Here is a 16,261-nt window from a genome sequence, read left to right as displayed (position 1 = left end):
GCGCTGGATACTGTTGCTTTTTTCGTCATTATTAAAATTACCCACAACTGATATTTCTTAAATAATATCGATATATCGGAACAACCATAATCGATTTTTAAATATCGATAGTTTTTTTTTTTTTATAAATATCATGACTTATTAAATAAATTTCCACAGAATCTATTCGATTTTTAAGAAAACATGTTTCAAACAAAAGTTATTAGTTATTTTATAAGAAACAATTTTCTAATTTGAGGGTCTCTAGTTACTACAACCAGGCGGAGTACAACCAGAGAGAATATTATTCAACCAAAAATTAAAGAATGCTCCCTTAATTCTTGAAATTAATAAATTTGTATTATTCATTTTATTAAAGTATATAGTTGGCTAGGCCGATGTCACTTAGCGTTAAAACAAAAACTTTAATAATAAATGAAGGTGATTGCCAAAGCAATCGGAACCGGTCTAGATAATTAGTTATAAAATTTATTTAGATATTTGATTGTATATTATATTCATACAAGAAATATTTTAAATTAATTTTAAAATTTTCAAACTGTCTAAATTTTTTCTAATAACATATACAATTTTTTTATGTAAATTTAAGTCCTTGCTTGTGGTCAGTTGTTTTTAGTGATTGGGGTTCATAAATCTTAATCTTTTCTATCTCTTATCAGCTATGAACTTTAATTTGAACGTAACAACTTTTATTTAAAACATTTTCTCGGCAAAACTTATTTTTCGAATTATTATATGATTCAAGAAAAAAAAAACATTCTGTGTGTTTGAATTGTTAAAAATTTTGCATTAGCGTTGGTTAAATTATATATTCTTTTCTTATGTCATCGGTTCTTATCATTTGGTGCCAAAGCTATGGATTAGTCTACAAGATTTTCATTCCTTAATCAGGAATATTATCGCATTTTCCAGTATTTTATTTGAACGTAAATTTTAAAAATTATTATTTTGCAAAAATGAATATTTAAAATAAAATCAAAGTTTAAAAACATAATATCTTGTCAGAGTATCGAGTCAAAATAAAATACAAAATGTAATAATATTTCAGAATTCATTCGATCTTGTCAAAATGTATGTTTTAGAATCTATCCTTTTTTTTTCTCTAATGGTTAATTTATTATGTATTGGTTGCTAAAACTTGTAGTCAAAAACAAATGAATAAAAGTGAATCTTAGGGATTATTGAGCATATAAATCTGATTGTATGTAATCGAATTATTTTTCGGTTAATTCAATATATGTACAGAAGACTTATGCTTAGTAAAATATATAATTTAAAAAGATGCTATAAATTAAAGGAATGTTGACAATTATGTATATTTTATCAAATTCCTTCCCTATTTCAGTTTTTTTCACGGAATAATTTTTAAATGGCTCGAAAGTTTAACTTAGGCTAGGCTGAAGAGCTTCATCAGCAGTACTAACCCTCTCTGTATTAAAAAAGCCATCAGCTCCTCTGAAACATTCTCTTTGAAGAACATGTAAACACTGGTGATTCTTCGCAGCGTAATGGTTCCAAAAGTTCTGCAGTCTAAAATATTCTTATAATAAAATAGTTACTTGGTTCTACTGTTTTACATCTTCAACAAGTTTCTAATTTCGATATTCATGGTCAAAGCCTCAACTTTGGAAGTCTGTCTTGAGTCACGTCACTTAATTTTTTAAATCTGATAAATTTCTTACATTTAGTAATGTGCCGTATGATATTTATGAAGAATGTTTTACTTACCTTCCAAAATAACAAATTATCGATTCCTAAACAATTATTAATCACCGATTAAAGATGATTTCTCGCGCTAAAGATCAAGAGATAGATCAAGTTGGGAAAGACACACGTGTTCAATATTAAAAATTGGCCCACCTTATGTTATGACAAGTAAAAGCGAAAATCAAGAATCAACATAGGCAGTGATATTGTAATTACAACAAGTCTTGGTAATTTGGCAATATTTTTAATTGGTAACCGATTAAAAAAAATTTAATACGTATGTTTTTAAATTTATTTTACAGAATTACGAAATAAAATTTACAAGAACAATAACATTAGGGGTTTAACGATATGCTACTTTGAGGTGTATTATACGAAAATGGTGCTAAATTATCTTCAGTTTTGAATATTTTTTTTAATGATTGTCGAGCTGCAACTTCAATAGCAATTTGTATGCTTTCTCCAAATCCTTAAATTAAGAAAAATAACATGTAAGGAGGGTATGCTTAGCAATAAGTAATTGAAATAAATGAGGAGCAGACTTTCAATACATAATTTGTTCAAATTAAATCCGGCCCTGTTAATAGGACATTGTCAGCTGCTTTATTACCGAGGTAATTAATTAGTAAAAATCTCGTATTATAAGTTGAGTTGAGAATGAATTTTAATTATTGTAAACAAATTACATTTTGAAAGCCTACTTCTGAATTATTCAAATATTTTACCTGAAGCAATCAATTGTTTATCAGAATAGATTCCAACTTCGAAACATGCTAAAATAGTATTCTTTCCAGCTTCATTTAACAATCTCGGTTCTGGTTCTCCTCGATTTTGTTCTGCTAGTAATTTTTGTAAAATACCCATAGGATCGTCTACCCTCCAAATATCATTTACATCTTTCCCATTTAGTTGTGTTAGTATAAAATCTTTAACAAAATTTTCAGCGCGTTCTTCTCCCGATGATTGTAATAAGGCTCCAATAACCGCCTTTAACGTATCAGCCAAAGTTGATTCATTAGGTGGAAACTCCTTCAAAAACATAAAGTATTATACAATTTTAATAGGCCCATGTGTTTGGTCTCTAGAACGCCACAAAGGACCAAACTTACATGCATAAGATGAAAATGAAGGGTGGCGAACTATGTTAAGTGGGGTATCATTGAATAGGTATTTAAAAATCCTTAAAATGACACTTTTTTGACATGAATATGGTTCGAGATTTAACATCTAAATATTAAATTTCTTGGTCCTCGGTTTTGAAGTTGGTAAAAAAAGATTCAAATCTGGATAGGTAAAATTGCAAAGTATTGCAGACAGTGAAGGGATTGTAGATGCTTTTGCAAACACAAGTAAACGGCCCTAATAATTTTTTTACTAAACAACAAGGCAAATACACTCACCGCTGATAAAATTATATCTTTGGTACCAATATGAAACGATATATTCGATAAAACTGTTTCGGATAATAAATAATCATGTACTGCATTGCGACCCTCTTCGGGAAACTGTGGTAAATTATCTACTAGAAATTTCTTAACAATTTTTGAAATAAAATTTTCGCCATTTTCAATGAGTTTACGATTATCAATTAAATTCACTTCTGGGTTATCGACTCCAGCTTCACGTTGACGCACTTCTTCTTGTAAAATAAAAGATCGATTTACAAACGCATTTTTTAATAAATTTTCATCAAAATTTTCATTTAAACGTTTTCCAAATGCAAATAATTCTGCATTATAATTCCATTCAATAAACGATGATCTTTTTGATGGAGGTTGTGGGCCAAGATTATCTTTACGTCTTTTGATTTCCATTAATGTTGGAGCGAACCATCTTTTATATGATCTTTGAGCTAGAATGAAATTTTATGGTTAATGAATAGAAAATTTATATATTTGTTTGTTTCCCACCATTTGTTTGAATTAAAAACGGCTGTAAACTTCGAAATCCCTTTAAAGTATTTGGTAAAAATTTCGTAGAAAACATATTTACTCTAGTTTCACAGGCTGTTTATATTTTAATTGTTAGGTTATAAAATTTACATGTGAAATCTTATAAATATACGAAAATATAAGTCATAAATTACATAAAGCATTAGTTCACTCAAAATTTACTGAAAAAATTACAAAAAGAAACTATTTTTTATATAAAATTATTAAAAAATATTTTAATTTGAAAATAAAATAATCTATTTCATTTTATATAAACGCCGCACAAACTCTATATACATAACACTAAAATTCTTAAACCTAAATTCTCCGCCAACATTTTTAGGATGATAAAATAATATATTCGGAAAACTATGCTCACAAAAAACAAATAATCCTTCCATTATATCCCTGGGAGAGTACGATAACTTCGATTAAATTATCTCTAACAATAAAGTCAAGTTGGACTGAGCTAACATAATATAGGAAGAGCTAGTACGAATTGATATTTATTGATAGCTCACATTAGAAGAGTCGTAAACATTCCCAATTAAGATTGAGTTGAGTTAACACATGTTCAGATGGTTCTAATTACTAATAGATTCAAGGCCTTTTTTTTAGTAGCTCATTTCATTCTCACTCGTATTTTGTATTTATTACTTAATCGAGTGTTGTGTAAGTTGGGGAAATTTTAAACGAAGATATTTTTTACTTATGATATTTTCCGGAGATATTTTTATTCAAGATATTTATAGGGGGTTAGTTTGTCCTATATATTTTCGAGACAAATTGTCTGATTTTTGTCATTCCAATCTGTATATGGAGGTAAAAAGAAGTAGTTAAATTAGTTCAATTTTTATGACATAGAGTGATATGTTGTGCAGGAGCAATCGGTATATTTTTAATAGCAGTGTCAAAAAAAGTCGAACAAATTTCGATTAATAAGCCAGAAAATTAAATCTATTCGAAATGTCGGCTCTTAAATTATTTAATTTATCCAAAACAGGTAAATTTTCAGCCAGAACATGTTGTCAAAATATAATTTAATGCAAAAATATTGATTATGTCATAGATCTAATATAACCTTAACTTTTAGGAACAAATTTCTTACGTCCTAGTTTGACCGTTTGTTCAATGGTAAGGAATAAAGGCTCAGAGCAATCTTGCCCTGTTGAATACCATAAAGAGAAGGGCTATGTGTATGTAAATGATAAGGAACCAGCAATGGATTTAAATTCAATAACAGATCGTGCTGCTCAAACATTGTTTTGGACAGAATTAGTTCGTGGTTTTGGTGTAACATTAGCTCATATTTTTAAAGAACCTGCAACAATAAATTATCCTTTTGAAAAAGGACCATTGAGTCCACGATTTCGAGGTGAACATGCTTTACGCCGATATCCATCCGGTGAAGAGCGATGCATTGCATGCAAATTGTGTGAAGCAATTTGTCCTGCTCAGGTAAAACTACAATATTTTTAAATATATAAATATTAACCATTAGTGTCGGCAGTCATGAGGCGCTACTTAATGCCGTTATGGTCTGCGGATTTTTTGTCCCTTGTGTTCTCTCTGTAGTGGCGTCCACCCTGTCTTCCACGGATTAATTTAAGGCACGGATTTTTGTGACGGATGGCAATAGTCTTTCATTAATACCAGTAAAACAATAGATACATTTTTTAAAGCTAATAGAAAAAAACTAAAAAACTGTATTGACCCGATCTATAAGCCAACGAACGGACCTAACTAGCCAACTTTCCCCCTAATTTCAAATAATCTATTGAAGTATATGTAGAGTATTTAAACTATTAATTCTGATAGTGATTATTTTTACTTGTTAAAAATCACTATTTATAATGACAGGCAATCACAATTGAAGCTCAAGAACGTGCTGATGGATCCCGACGAACAACACGATACGATATCGACATGACTAAATGCATTTATTGTGGTTTTTGTCAAGAAGCGTGTCCGGTAGATGCAATTGTTGAAGGTCCAAACTTTGAATATTCAACTGAAACGCATGAAGAGCTTTTATACAATAAAGAGAAATTATTAGATAATGGTGATAAGTGGGAAAGTGAAATTGCTGCAAATATTCATGCGGATCATTTGTATCGTTAAATTTGTTAAATGTTTGTAGTCTCAATAAAACAATTATACAATTTCTATGTATATAAAAATAATACATTTGTTTAAATAAATTATAAATAATACTTAACTCGAGTATAATTATCAAACATTTAATAATTTTTGAGTTATTCAATCAAATATTTGTTTCTAGCTTGTATGTTTCTAACTTATTTTTCCAGTTATAGGTTGTTAAAGTTATATAAAAAGAACTTTTATTAATACGGAAAGTTGGAGCACATGGAAACAACTGTAATATTTCTATCTTAATCAAAGAACATTTCGGGACGAATTACACAGAATTACTAAGTACCATAAATCCGCCATGCCATTTTAGTAGTTATCATTTTTAAGTCTAAACTCTGAGGTATTAAGGTTAATCGTTGTAAAATTGACTGCCTCATCATCAGATCTTTAAAACTATACTACACTCCCTTGATAAAAAAAAATAGTATTCATGATTCGTAAATTTTGGATTCAAAATATTCTCCCTTAAAATAATTCAGGGATTCACTTCTTAAATGATTACTTCGAATAAAAAGAGACTGTTTTGTCAACATTTTATAGAAATTTTCACCGTTTAGCAGATAAAACCACGTGATATCCGTTGGATATTGAAAAAGTACCAGAAGAAATCAATAATAAATGAATAATATGCATTAAACATAAATTTTTGCCCAGTGTGACGCCTAATTCGGTTCTACACGATACAAATTAGGCAACTATAAACAAAACAATATTTGCTTATTTCATTCCCTTAATTAAAATTTCATAAACACAATAATAAATATATTGTTTTTATTTACTCAATATTAAGCAACTTTTATTTTTAAATAATAAACAATCAATTAAATATGAAAACGTTTTACATAGTAAATTATAAAAAGAAAGTTAGTTTTCAAATCATCATTAAAAAGACATCATAATTCTGTCAACAAAAATGGGTGGCTTTATGTCTGGTGTAAATATCATAAGAGGAGTGATATGTGGTGTCTCCAAAGACCATAAAGATTTGCCTTGTTTTATTCTAAAGAATGGACCAGTAAAATTTTATATGCCAAAGCGGCCTACACATATTAAAAATTTTCCGCTGCTATCAATAAAAAATTTTGATTATCGAATTAAAAGAAATATTTTGCAAGAAGGCCGTAGATTTTTTTCACCAAATTTATTGTGGATGACACTGTTAGCCAGCGAAAATATTCGCCCGAGATTGTTAAAATCGGTGTTTAAAAGAGCTTTAAATGGTTACTTTTTAAAAGAAATAGCTACATAGGCCACATTTGGAATTTTCGTGTCGCACCGATCAACTTACCGTCAATTAATATACTGCTGTGAAAAACTGGAAGGACTGCAGCGGTAAGTTATCCTCTTCGACAAATTATTTGTTATAATACAATAACATTGCATTATATGTAAAGTGTTGCATATTTTACATACTTTTTAAAAGTCATATAAATGGTTTATTTTAAAGAAACATTTCAAGATTTATTTTCCTTTCCCCCCCTCCCCCATCGTACCAATTTCTACGGGGCCTTGGCAGTCTTTTCAACACATCTTGATGTTATTAAAAAAAATGCGGACGAACAACAAAGGCAGCATGTGTACACACACGATATTAATCTAAAAGCCGTGTTATTACATTGTCCTGATTAAGAAACGTAAAGATAAAGAAGAAATTTTCGGACCTTTTACAAGAGGAAATTCGCTATGGGAAGTTAATAACAAATAATCCGTTTTAAATAGTAATAATATATTTAATAAAAAATATTTAAAAAAATTATTTACAAACTACCGATATCATTAAAACGTTTAAGTTTCTCTGGGAATGGATCTTTAAATAATACTGGATCAGCACGAAATTCTACAGCTTGTAATGGCATTTTACCAAATTCACGAGCAAATCGATCAACGCATGCAGATCTTTCAACCATATGCCCTAAATCAGCGGATAACATTTCAGTATTCGTACATTCAGGGCATTTAAATTTTTTACGTGGTGTAACTTTTATTGGTGATTGATTTGTAATATTTGCAACTAAAAAATTCATTGCTATATCTTCACAATTCATTTGAGAATCAACCCAATCACGTATCGATTCAGGTAAAATATGCGTGTACGCATAACTCCAATATTTGTGTAAAAATGCAGCACCGGTTAAAACCATTGATATATCGTTTGTCCATTCGCTTTCATATTTCCATGATAATGTTACATTATCCCATCGATGTGTTCTTGATGGAAATCCAACAATGCGATCAGGAAATTCACGCCACACTTCATAACCGAATTCTAACTCATCAGATGTTAACATAATTATATCATCATCAATATTAAGTATTGCTTCCGTTTCGATTTCAGCGTAAGGATAGAAACGATTTGATAGTTTATTCGCACTTGTTTGAATCACTTTTACTGGTTTACTCACTTTAGGCCATTGTGAAGCTGAAAAAATTTTAAATTTACGATTTTGTATTTTTTAATTTGTACTTTGTTAAAAATTATTGCCGTTAGTAGGAAGTTATTTTTTTCTCATCGGATGCATAGTTAGCGATAAATCTTCCAAGACATCAATTTAAAATCAAATAATTGGATTGCAATAATAAAACTATGCTTGTGTAGGCCATAAATCTCAATTTATTGGTCCAAAAATGAAGCTCCGCGATCTTAGCACCTCATGTGCGGAATTTCGATTGACCAATTATACCATCTGAAAGGTCAGAAATTGGTCATAAAAGGTCAGTTGGTCTCATTAATTGGTCAGCATCAGAAAATTTTTTATTAAAGATTAAAGTTTTTCAAGGTCAATTAATAAGTTTAGCACCTCATTCGCAGAAAAAATAAAAAACTCCACCTATGCGCGATCGGGAAGCATTCGCTGATAATTGGTCAGCTAATATAAATAATTGGTCAGTTTAATTTAATATTAAAAAAAATTAAAAAAGTTGTCTCTGTCGTAACGCGCATGCTTTGAGCCGGATGGTTTTATCAGGGCAGTGAGTACTTACGCACAGCTCTTCACTATAAACCAGACAGAGTAGGGGAAATATTTTTTTTATAATTTTTTTTTTTTATATGTACTACTATCAAATATACATGTATATTTGATAGTAGTACATATAAAAAAAAAAATGGATAAAATTTTTACTTTTAAAAAAATGAATTTTTCCTTTTATTTAAATTTTTCACTCTTTTTATACCATGTATATATGAAATATACATAGTATATTAAGTTTAGTCCCAAGTTTGTAACGCTTAAAAATAATGATGTTAGTATAAAAATTTTGTCATAGGTGTTCATAAAATCACCTAATTAGTCCATTTCCGGTTGTCCGTCCGTCCATCCGTCCGTCTGTGGACACGATAACTCAAAAACGAAAAAAGATATCGAGCTGAAATTTTTACAGCGTACTCAGGACGTAAAAAGTGAGGTCAAGTTCGTAAATGAGCATCATAGGTGAATTGGGTCTTGGGTCCGTAGGACCCATCTTGTAAACCGTTAGAGATAGAACAAAAGTTTAAATGTAAAATTTTTTTTCATAAACATCACTGTTTACTCGTGAGGGCGCCAATTAGGCGGAAATTTTATAATAGGTACTATACTTGATTATCAGTTATGTATGTGTCACATGTTTGTATGTGTAATGTGATAAATAAATCAACACTGACTATGCATGGTATTTCAACAATTAACTCATTCAATTGTTTGTTTTCACTTGTATTATATATATTTGTACATATGTCACCTATAAAAAATTTGAATGAATAATAATAATGGTTATTTTATATAGTAAAAAATCAATTTTCGGGATAACGTTTTCAAATTAATATAAATAAATAAATATCGTTATATATTTTAAATTTTGTTTTATTTTACTCTATCCCATTTTTCCTTTCAGAACAAAATTATTAATTAACTAATTAATTTTTTTTTAGTAAAGGTACAAACTTAAATTCTTATAAAATATAGGTGAGATAAAGAAGTTGGATTGTAAATACGTAATATTCTTTTTGGATTTTCATTTTATTTTTGTGTGGTATTTGGTTTGTAAAAAAAAAGTTGATGCAAAAAAATTTTTTTAAGATGAAATTAATTATATGGAATTATGTGCAAGTAATTCGTAAATAGTTTTTATGTATTTTGATTTCATTTAAATAAAGTTGAAAACTCAAACCCTGTTTTTATTTTATTTTTCCCCATCTCTCTGTAGCTATACAATATTATTTCAGTTAAAAATAGGTGAGTATTTCGAACTTCACGATAGGTAAGTATTTCAAACTTCTTTTGCCTTTTTTTTTTGTAATAATACTACTCAAAATTTTCCGAAAATGAGTTTTACTTTTTGTTATAATTTAAGAAAGTCGAAAATATGAATATAATTATTTATTAATACGAATAACAGAGCCCTAATGGTATAATGGTTAGCGTATCTGACTTCGAATAAATAGTCCCTTGGTTCGAAACTAGGTGAGGACATATATTAAAAAAAAGTTCATTAAATCTTTTAAACAAAATCTGATTTTTATTTTCATTTTTTTTCAAATTTCCATCACAGCATGTTTGCCTAGTAAATGATGAAAAAATTAGTTTTTTTTCGTTCAAAAACTTCAATTTTTTTCACATTTCTACTAGGAGAACATCAAGGACGGACGGAATAAGTAGTACCTGATAGCAAGGTAATTGTTGTCACCTCGTAAGTCAGAAAGTTAGTGGTCTGCACACCCGTGTTTGGTGAGTGTGACCTCTAGTGGGCAGACCAATAACTTTCTGCCAAAATAAAAATTTTAGACTTTCGGGGTGAAAACACTTACTCACCTTTCTCCTTATCAGGAACTACTAATTCCCACTTATGTTCTCCTAGTACAAATGTTGAAAAAATTGAAAATTTTTTCGAAATTATATTATTTTTTGAATATAAAATTAAACTGACCAATTATTTATATTAGCTGACCAATAATCAGCGAATGCTTCCCGATCGCGCATAGGTGGAGTTTTTTCAATCTTTAATAAAAAATTTTCTGATGCTGACCAATTAATGAGACCAACTGACCTTTTATGACCAATTTCTGACCTTTCAGATGGTATAATTGGTCAATCGAAATTCCGCACATGAAGTGCTAAGATCGCGGAGCTCAAAAATGAAGCGAATGCAAAAAGTTTCATTCAATTAGATATGTTTAAAAACTTAATATGCTCTTATTCTGTTCTTTGCATTAATTTCTTCTATTATTAACGTAATTTTAAATAAAATGAAATGAATTTTGGATTTTAGCGAATTGACTATATCTATTACAAAATACATTAACAGCAACCTTTAAGTCTAATTACTTAAAACTTTACTTACAATGGGGTGGTGCCTTTTTTTGATTATTCCATATAACTAAGATTTTTACTAACGATGGAACACGAGATAATTTTTCAACTAACGTAAATAGACTTTGAACTCGATCATATGTTAATACAACAGCTGTAAATCCTAAAGTTTTTGATCCCATAATTGGTAAAAATAATGGGTTACTCGAACGCTAAAACAATTACAAAAAGTTGAAAATTAAAGCTATTGGTATAGCTTTAGATAAAATTGATGAACTTAGTTAAAAACAGTTTATTGAAGTTTGCACCAATGTTTTTACTGTGTTATTTTTGAATGTTCACGGATGTATTCTCAAAAATCACCGCTTCCCGAAATTCAAACTTCAATAAATTTCTTTATCGTTTACAGCTTTGCGCGAATTAAAAAGCCTAAAAATACTATGTAGCCCTGTCTTACCTGTGAAGGAATAACATTCCAATCTTCATACTTCTTCGCCCAATGTGGATTAATCCGATCTTGTAAAATATCCAACGACGTTAAAGTAATAGTTTTAATATCTTTAAAATACATATCATAAAGCCATGCAATTTGTTCTTGCATTTCACCAATATGTTTGTCCGATACGGATTTTAAAACATCCATCAATGTGTTAATATTTCGTTCCAAAATAAATATGGCAGCTCGTTTCCAATCAATATGAGGTGAAAATGGTAAGACAATACTATCATGAATAATCACAGGTATACAACTACTTGCTAATGCTTCTAAAAATGTTTGTGATCCGTAGGTGATGCCACGAATTATTAAACAAAATGTTGCTTTTTGTAAAATTAGAGGATAATCAAAACGTAATGGCATTAAACCACCATTTTTACATCGTTCTGTTCGGTTTGTGGGCGGCTCACAACCTTCCAAAATCAATAATTCAGGATGCGAAGCTTCAATTATACGAAGTTCTTGCATGTGATCTGGGTGAATTACTGTATCAGATGATATAACCAACCAAGACCTGCAAAAATAAATACTTTAGAGTTACGGAACTCTTGTAGGATTACTCAGTCTTATCTTTGCATGTTACAAACTACTTTGTCCGAATCTACAAAAACGATAAAATTTCGTATCATGAATGAATAGATAACTTTCGTGTATATACTGTTTTTTTAAATCATTTTCCTTAGTACATCAATGAGTGTGAAAGAGTATACGTACATTAATCAATGTGTATAAGAAAGATACTATTAGATTCTTGTATTGCTACTTAAAATATACCATTGGGCCATTTTATCTATGCATTTGAATATCTCACCAAAGGCGCCACTTATTAAAAAATGATCTCAACAAAATTGTAGAGTTTGATAGGGGGATATCATGTTCTGACATCAGATTGGACCTAGTTCTTCGGGTTGCTTGAATAACCAATTTAGATTCTAAACGGTAAGAGATAGAATAACACTCTAAATTTGAAATAAATTTTTTGAGAAACATAAAAAACTCGTTGGAAATAGTACAAAAAACTTTGAGAACATTTTCTTGATGGGTATGCTTATAATGTAGTAATGTTTCAGTGCGAAAGAATGACTAAGTTAACAAATATTCGATTAAGAAAATAAACTTTTTGGGTGTTAATTCTAATCTCTTTATAGTGGTTTCAATCTGGATGGCTGAAAAAAGTTAGTTTTAAACAATCTATTTTTGTGTTATAACGGTATACGTTCGATGCGTTCAGAAGTTGTTCATTATAAAAATACTAACAGATTTTGCTCTAAACAATTTTTTCGAAAACTGAGTTTTTAAGTAATATATTTTACCTGATATTATTAGTCTCTTGCGGTTTAATAATCCTTTGTAAAGGGCTATATACTGGTAATGATATATCAAAATTACGGCGAAATGTCCACGTATCAAATCCAGCAGATGCGAACATTGCTTTTCCAATAGGTAAATCATCAAAACGTTTACCAATATCAGAGTTAAAGCCCATCATTGAAAATAATAAATGATTTAACCCATCATTACCCCAACTGAAAAAAATATCTTGTAAATATATATACTTGTAAATTTAAAATCTTTAAAATGAATAACTGAAACATAGCTAGTCACAGCTTCTTTCATGTTCATTTTGTTTTTCTTGCAAACGTTTAAAATACTAAGATCAGATTATTTCCTTCTTGAGTTGCCTATCTTAATTTTTTATTTTTTTGAAAATAATATAAAGGATGATCCAATTTCATTTTCCAATGTTTGCAACTTTTAAATTAGAATGATGTGAATACTTTCACTTGTTTTAATCGTCAAATGGTAGATCGATTCCATTTACAATATGAATCGTTTAACTAACGCTCAACGCTTAATTGTTCACTTGTTCTACAGAAATAATAATTCTGTAAGAACTGTGTGTAGACTTTTACGGAAAGACTATGGCCAATTTAATCGTCCTAGTGAGCGAATAATTAGCATCATTGTGAAAAAGTTCGTGGAAACTGTAAGCATTGCAGATAAGCTAAGGTGTGTGGATCATTGTAGCGGGCGTTCAGCCAATAATACACCATTGAATTTCTTTCTGTGGTGTTTTCTTAAGAGTCGCATCTGTATCAACAAATCTGCAACGTTGGATCATCTAAAAGCTAACATCCGCCTAGTTACAGCCGAAATAATCCCCATTGAGGATATTATTAACGTACGCTTGCAAAATTTACACGCCGAGTGCGTAGCACGAGTTGGACAATGGCCATACTATATAATACTAAGAAGTTAGTTTACTATTAATTATGGAGGGTAGAGGTACGGAGGACAATCTTAAGTAGGAGTCAAAAGATAAAATTTTCCAATTGAAAACAGAAAAAAATCGCTTTCTAAAAATTGATCAGAATGGCGCTTGTGTAGCAAAATGTATTTGTATACACTTTAATACTTTGTATTTGATATGAATTTCTCTATTCTTCTCTAACAACTGGTTTAGATCTTTATCTTACACTTAGCACTTTCTTTTTAAACTTACACTTTTGCTACAGCAGCGCCACCAATTTTCTGCTTTTCGTGGACAATTTTTATATATAGAGATGATTCTCCTTACCTCTACCCTCCATAGTATTAATCTACAATAAATTATTGTGTTATAATAAATAAAAGGTAGTAATAAAATAATACTTACAATTCTAAATTCTGTAAAACAACTGATAAATTTTTCGGTGATATATTATTCAAATTTAATGTGTCGATAGTTGGTATAAAAATACATGCTTCATACACATCAGGCGTATAATACTTGGAATGAATAATGGCATCGATAATTTCATAAAATTCTTTAGTAATAATATTCGTGTATGGCACATTTAATTGATTCACATACTGTTTCAAAGGATATACATAAACCAGGATATGATCACCATAATGTGATCGTCCGCACCGATATACATTAAAACAATTCCAATAATTACAATTCCTTGATATTGTACTATTTGTATGACTAATATTATTTATAACAGATATTGGTGGATTTAAAACATTTGATAAGGATACGCGTTGCCTTTGTTTTGAATTGTAATCAGGCTCACTCGAGAATATATTCATAATTAAAACAAATGAAAGTAAGAGTATGAAAAATCCTATGAAAAAATGTTTATAACGGAGTAAATTCGGTGTAACATTGTTAACACTGATTTTTTGATATGGCAAACTAGACACTGGCAACATTTTAAATTATACTTTACAATTTTTAGGAAAACTTTTTTGAAATCATTGTTTCGATTTAAAATGGCTATGTATAGCCATTATGGTTATAAAATAATAACCTCAAATCATTTGACATTGAACTGTTGAAGGATCAAATGTCAAAGTCAGCTGGAAATTTTACAGTGTTGCCTTCTTGTCGTGAATTCATTTCCTACAAGAGCATACAAAAACAAACATTTTTTTGTTGTAATTTTATTTAATAATAAAAAAAATATAAAGAGAACTCCCCACAAACTTGACCAGATATACCTATGAAGCGTGCAAAATGTATTTTGGGCAAATGCAAAAATCATTCGTCTCAACGAATCTGATGATACTAATGAAATTCTTTAGGAATTAAATTCAAAAAGGTACAATTTATGAGAAATTTACAAAAACCGAAATATTTTCAAGCTCATATGCTTAACAGCTTTTAAATGAAATTAAAATGATATAGCTCTAATCGTTTGTATACAGAATACAGATCAATATGGCTAATAAAAAAACTGATATTCTTTGGTGGTATACCTGGGAGGTATACCTTTATCTTTTATGTTTTATATGGATTTCAGGTATATCAAACAGAATCTACATTTTTAATAAAATATTACTACAAATATTAATTTATAGGTAAGTTTATTCAATAATGGTGAGTAAAAAGAAGTACTTATGGGTAAGTATATATTACATTATTGGTAAGTATAATAAGTCAAAAGTGGAGTAATGGCTATCTCGGACGCTTCCAGTCACAGAGAGCCTCGGTTCGTAACTAGTATTGTCCTGATTAATTTTTAATTAAATTATTAATTATTATGCCTGGATGCCACTTTTTTAGATAATTTTTATGAGAACCGAAAGCGACAAATAAGTATGAGAGCGAGGTATATTTTATGTTATTTTAATTTCCACCCCCTGACAGAAGAGTGATTTATGACATAAGTAGGGGAAAGTGGAACAAAGATTTTTTTTTTTTTTGAAATAACATATTCTCCTATTACAAAATCTTATAAAATTTCATTTAACAAGAATAAATTTTAGCATGTACAAACAAAAAAGCAAGCAACATACGTATTTTTTTAACATTTTGTAATAGGCGAATATGTTAGAAAAAAGTGGGATAAAATATGTAACATATTCTCCTGTTACAAAATTTCAAAGTTCGTTCTTAACGAGCGATTTTTTAATTTTATAAATACAAATTTTAATATTTTGTAATAGGAGAATATGAGTGAGATAAACTAATGACATGTTCTCCTATTAACAAGTTTCAAATTTGGCGTATCCAAGCTATCTATTACACAAATTTTGTAATATTTTGTAACAGGAGAACATGATTTTAAATGAATTATTTATGATTATTTAAATTCCCACCTTCTGACAGAAAAGTGATTTATGACATATGTATAACTAACGTTATTTATAATAAGTGGGCGGGTTACATAGATAATTTAAACTATAAAAAGAGTGGA

At 29.4% G+C, this 16,261-nt stretch overlaps 3 protein-coding genes across 3 annotated transcripts; 1 reads left to right on the top strand and 2 right to left on the bottom strand.

Moving 5' to 3' along the window:
* Positions 1-1,988: 1,988 nt before the first annotated feature.
* On the bottom strand, positions 1,989-3,837 carry LOC123300497 (39S ribosomal protein L44, mitochondrial). Its single transcript, XM_044883079.1, has 4 exons — positions 3,618-3,837; positions 3,108-3,559; positions 2,433-2,736; positions 1,989-2,176 (listed from the first exon to the last, which is right to left on the bottom strand). Exons 1-4 carry the CDS (start codon positions 3,691-3,693, stop codon positions 2,043-2,045), a joined length of 966 nt encoding a protein of 321 aa, XP_044739014.1. The 5' UTR covers positions 3,694-3,837; the 3' UTR covers positions 1,989-2,042.
* Positions 3,838-4,509: 672 nt separating this feature from the next.
* Positions 4,510-5,800, top strand: LOC123300264 (NADH dehydrogenase [ubiquinone] iron-sulfur protein 8, mitochondrial). Its single transcript, XM_044882807.1, has 3 exons — positions 4,510-4,641; positions 4,732-5,096; positions 5,499-5,800. The coding sequence occupies exons 1-3, from the start codon at positions 4,605-4,607 to the stop codon at positions 5,757-5,759; spliced, it is 663 nt and encodes a 220-aa protein (XP_044738742.1). The 5' UTR covers positions 4,510-4,604; the 3' UTR covers positions 5,760-5,800.
* Positions 5,801-7,536: 1,736 nt separating this feature from the next.
* LOC123299680 (exostosin-2) lies at positions 7,537-14,870 on the bottom strand. The gene is made up of 5 exons (XM_044881977.1): positions 14,233-14,870; positions 12,890-13,102; positions 11,538-12,090; positions 11,112-11,292; positions 7,537-8,211 (listed from the first exon to the last, which is right to left on the bottom strand). The coding sequence occupies exons 1-5, from the start codon at positions 14,772-14,774 to the stop codon at positions 7,550-7,552; spliced, it is 2,151 nt and encodes a 716-aa protein (XP_044737912.1). The 5' UTR covers positions 14,775-14,870; the 3' UTR covers positions 7,537-7,549.
* Between the last annotated feature and the right edge of the window lie 1,391 nt (positions 14,871-16,261).

Source organism: Chrysoperla carnea, chromosome 5 (genome assembly GCF_905475395.1).
Source record: "Chrysoperla carnea chromosome 5, inChrCarn1.1, whole genome shotgun sequence".
Classification (NCBI taxonomy): Eukaryota; Metazoa; Arthropoda; class Insecta; order Neuroptera; family Chrysopidae; genus Chrysoperla; species Chrysoperla carnea.
Note: the sequence above shows the minus strand (reverse complement) of the source record. Positions and strands in the feature narration are given on the sequence as shown.

What these genes read in the sequence shown, in the direction of transcription:
- LOC123300497 (XM_044883079.1), bottom strand. Translation starts at nt 3,693, where the DNA reads ATGTTTTCTACGAAATTTTTACCAAATACTTTAAAGGGATTTCGAAGT. An exon ending in GTTTTTAATTCAAACAAATG is followed by an intron (nt 3,560 to 3,617) that starts GTGGGAAACAAA and finishes ATTTCATTCTAG; the next exon opens with CTCAAAGATCATATAAAAGA. An exon ending in TAAACAATTGATTGCTTCAG is followed by an intron (nt 2,177 to 2,432) that starts GTAAAATATTTG and finishes TCTTAATTTAAG; the next exon opens with GATTTGGAGAAAGCATACAA.
- LOC123300264 (XM_044882807.1), top strand. Translation starts at nt 4,605, where the DNA reads ATGTCGGCTCTTAAATTATTTAATTTATCCAAAACAG. An exon ending in ATTTAATTTATCCAAAACAG is followed by an intron (nt 4,642 to 4,731) that starts GTAAATTTTCAG and finishes CTTAACTTTTAG; the next exon opens with GAACAAATTTCTTACGTCCT. An exon ending in AAGCAATTTGTCCTGCTCAG is followed by an intron (nt 5,097 to 5,498) that starts GTAAAACTACAA and finishes TTATAATGACAG; the next exon opens with GCAATCACAATTGAAGCTCA.
- LOC123299680 (XM_044881977.1), bottom strand. Translation starts at nt 14,774, where the DNA reads ATGTTGCCAGTGTCTAGTTTGCCATATCAAAAAATCAGTGTTAACAAT. An exon ending in GGAATGTTATTCCTTCACAG is followed by an intron (nt 11,293 to 11,537) that starts GTAAGACAGGGC and finishes TAATTGTTTTAG; the next exon opens with CGTTCGAGTAACCCATTATT. An exon ending in AAAAAAGGCACCACCCCATT is followed by an intron (nt 8,212 to 11,111) that starts GTAAGTAAAGTT and finishes AAATTTTTTCAG; the next exon opens with CTTCACAATGGCCTAAAGTG.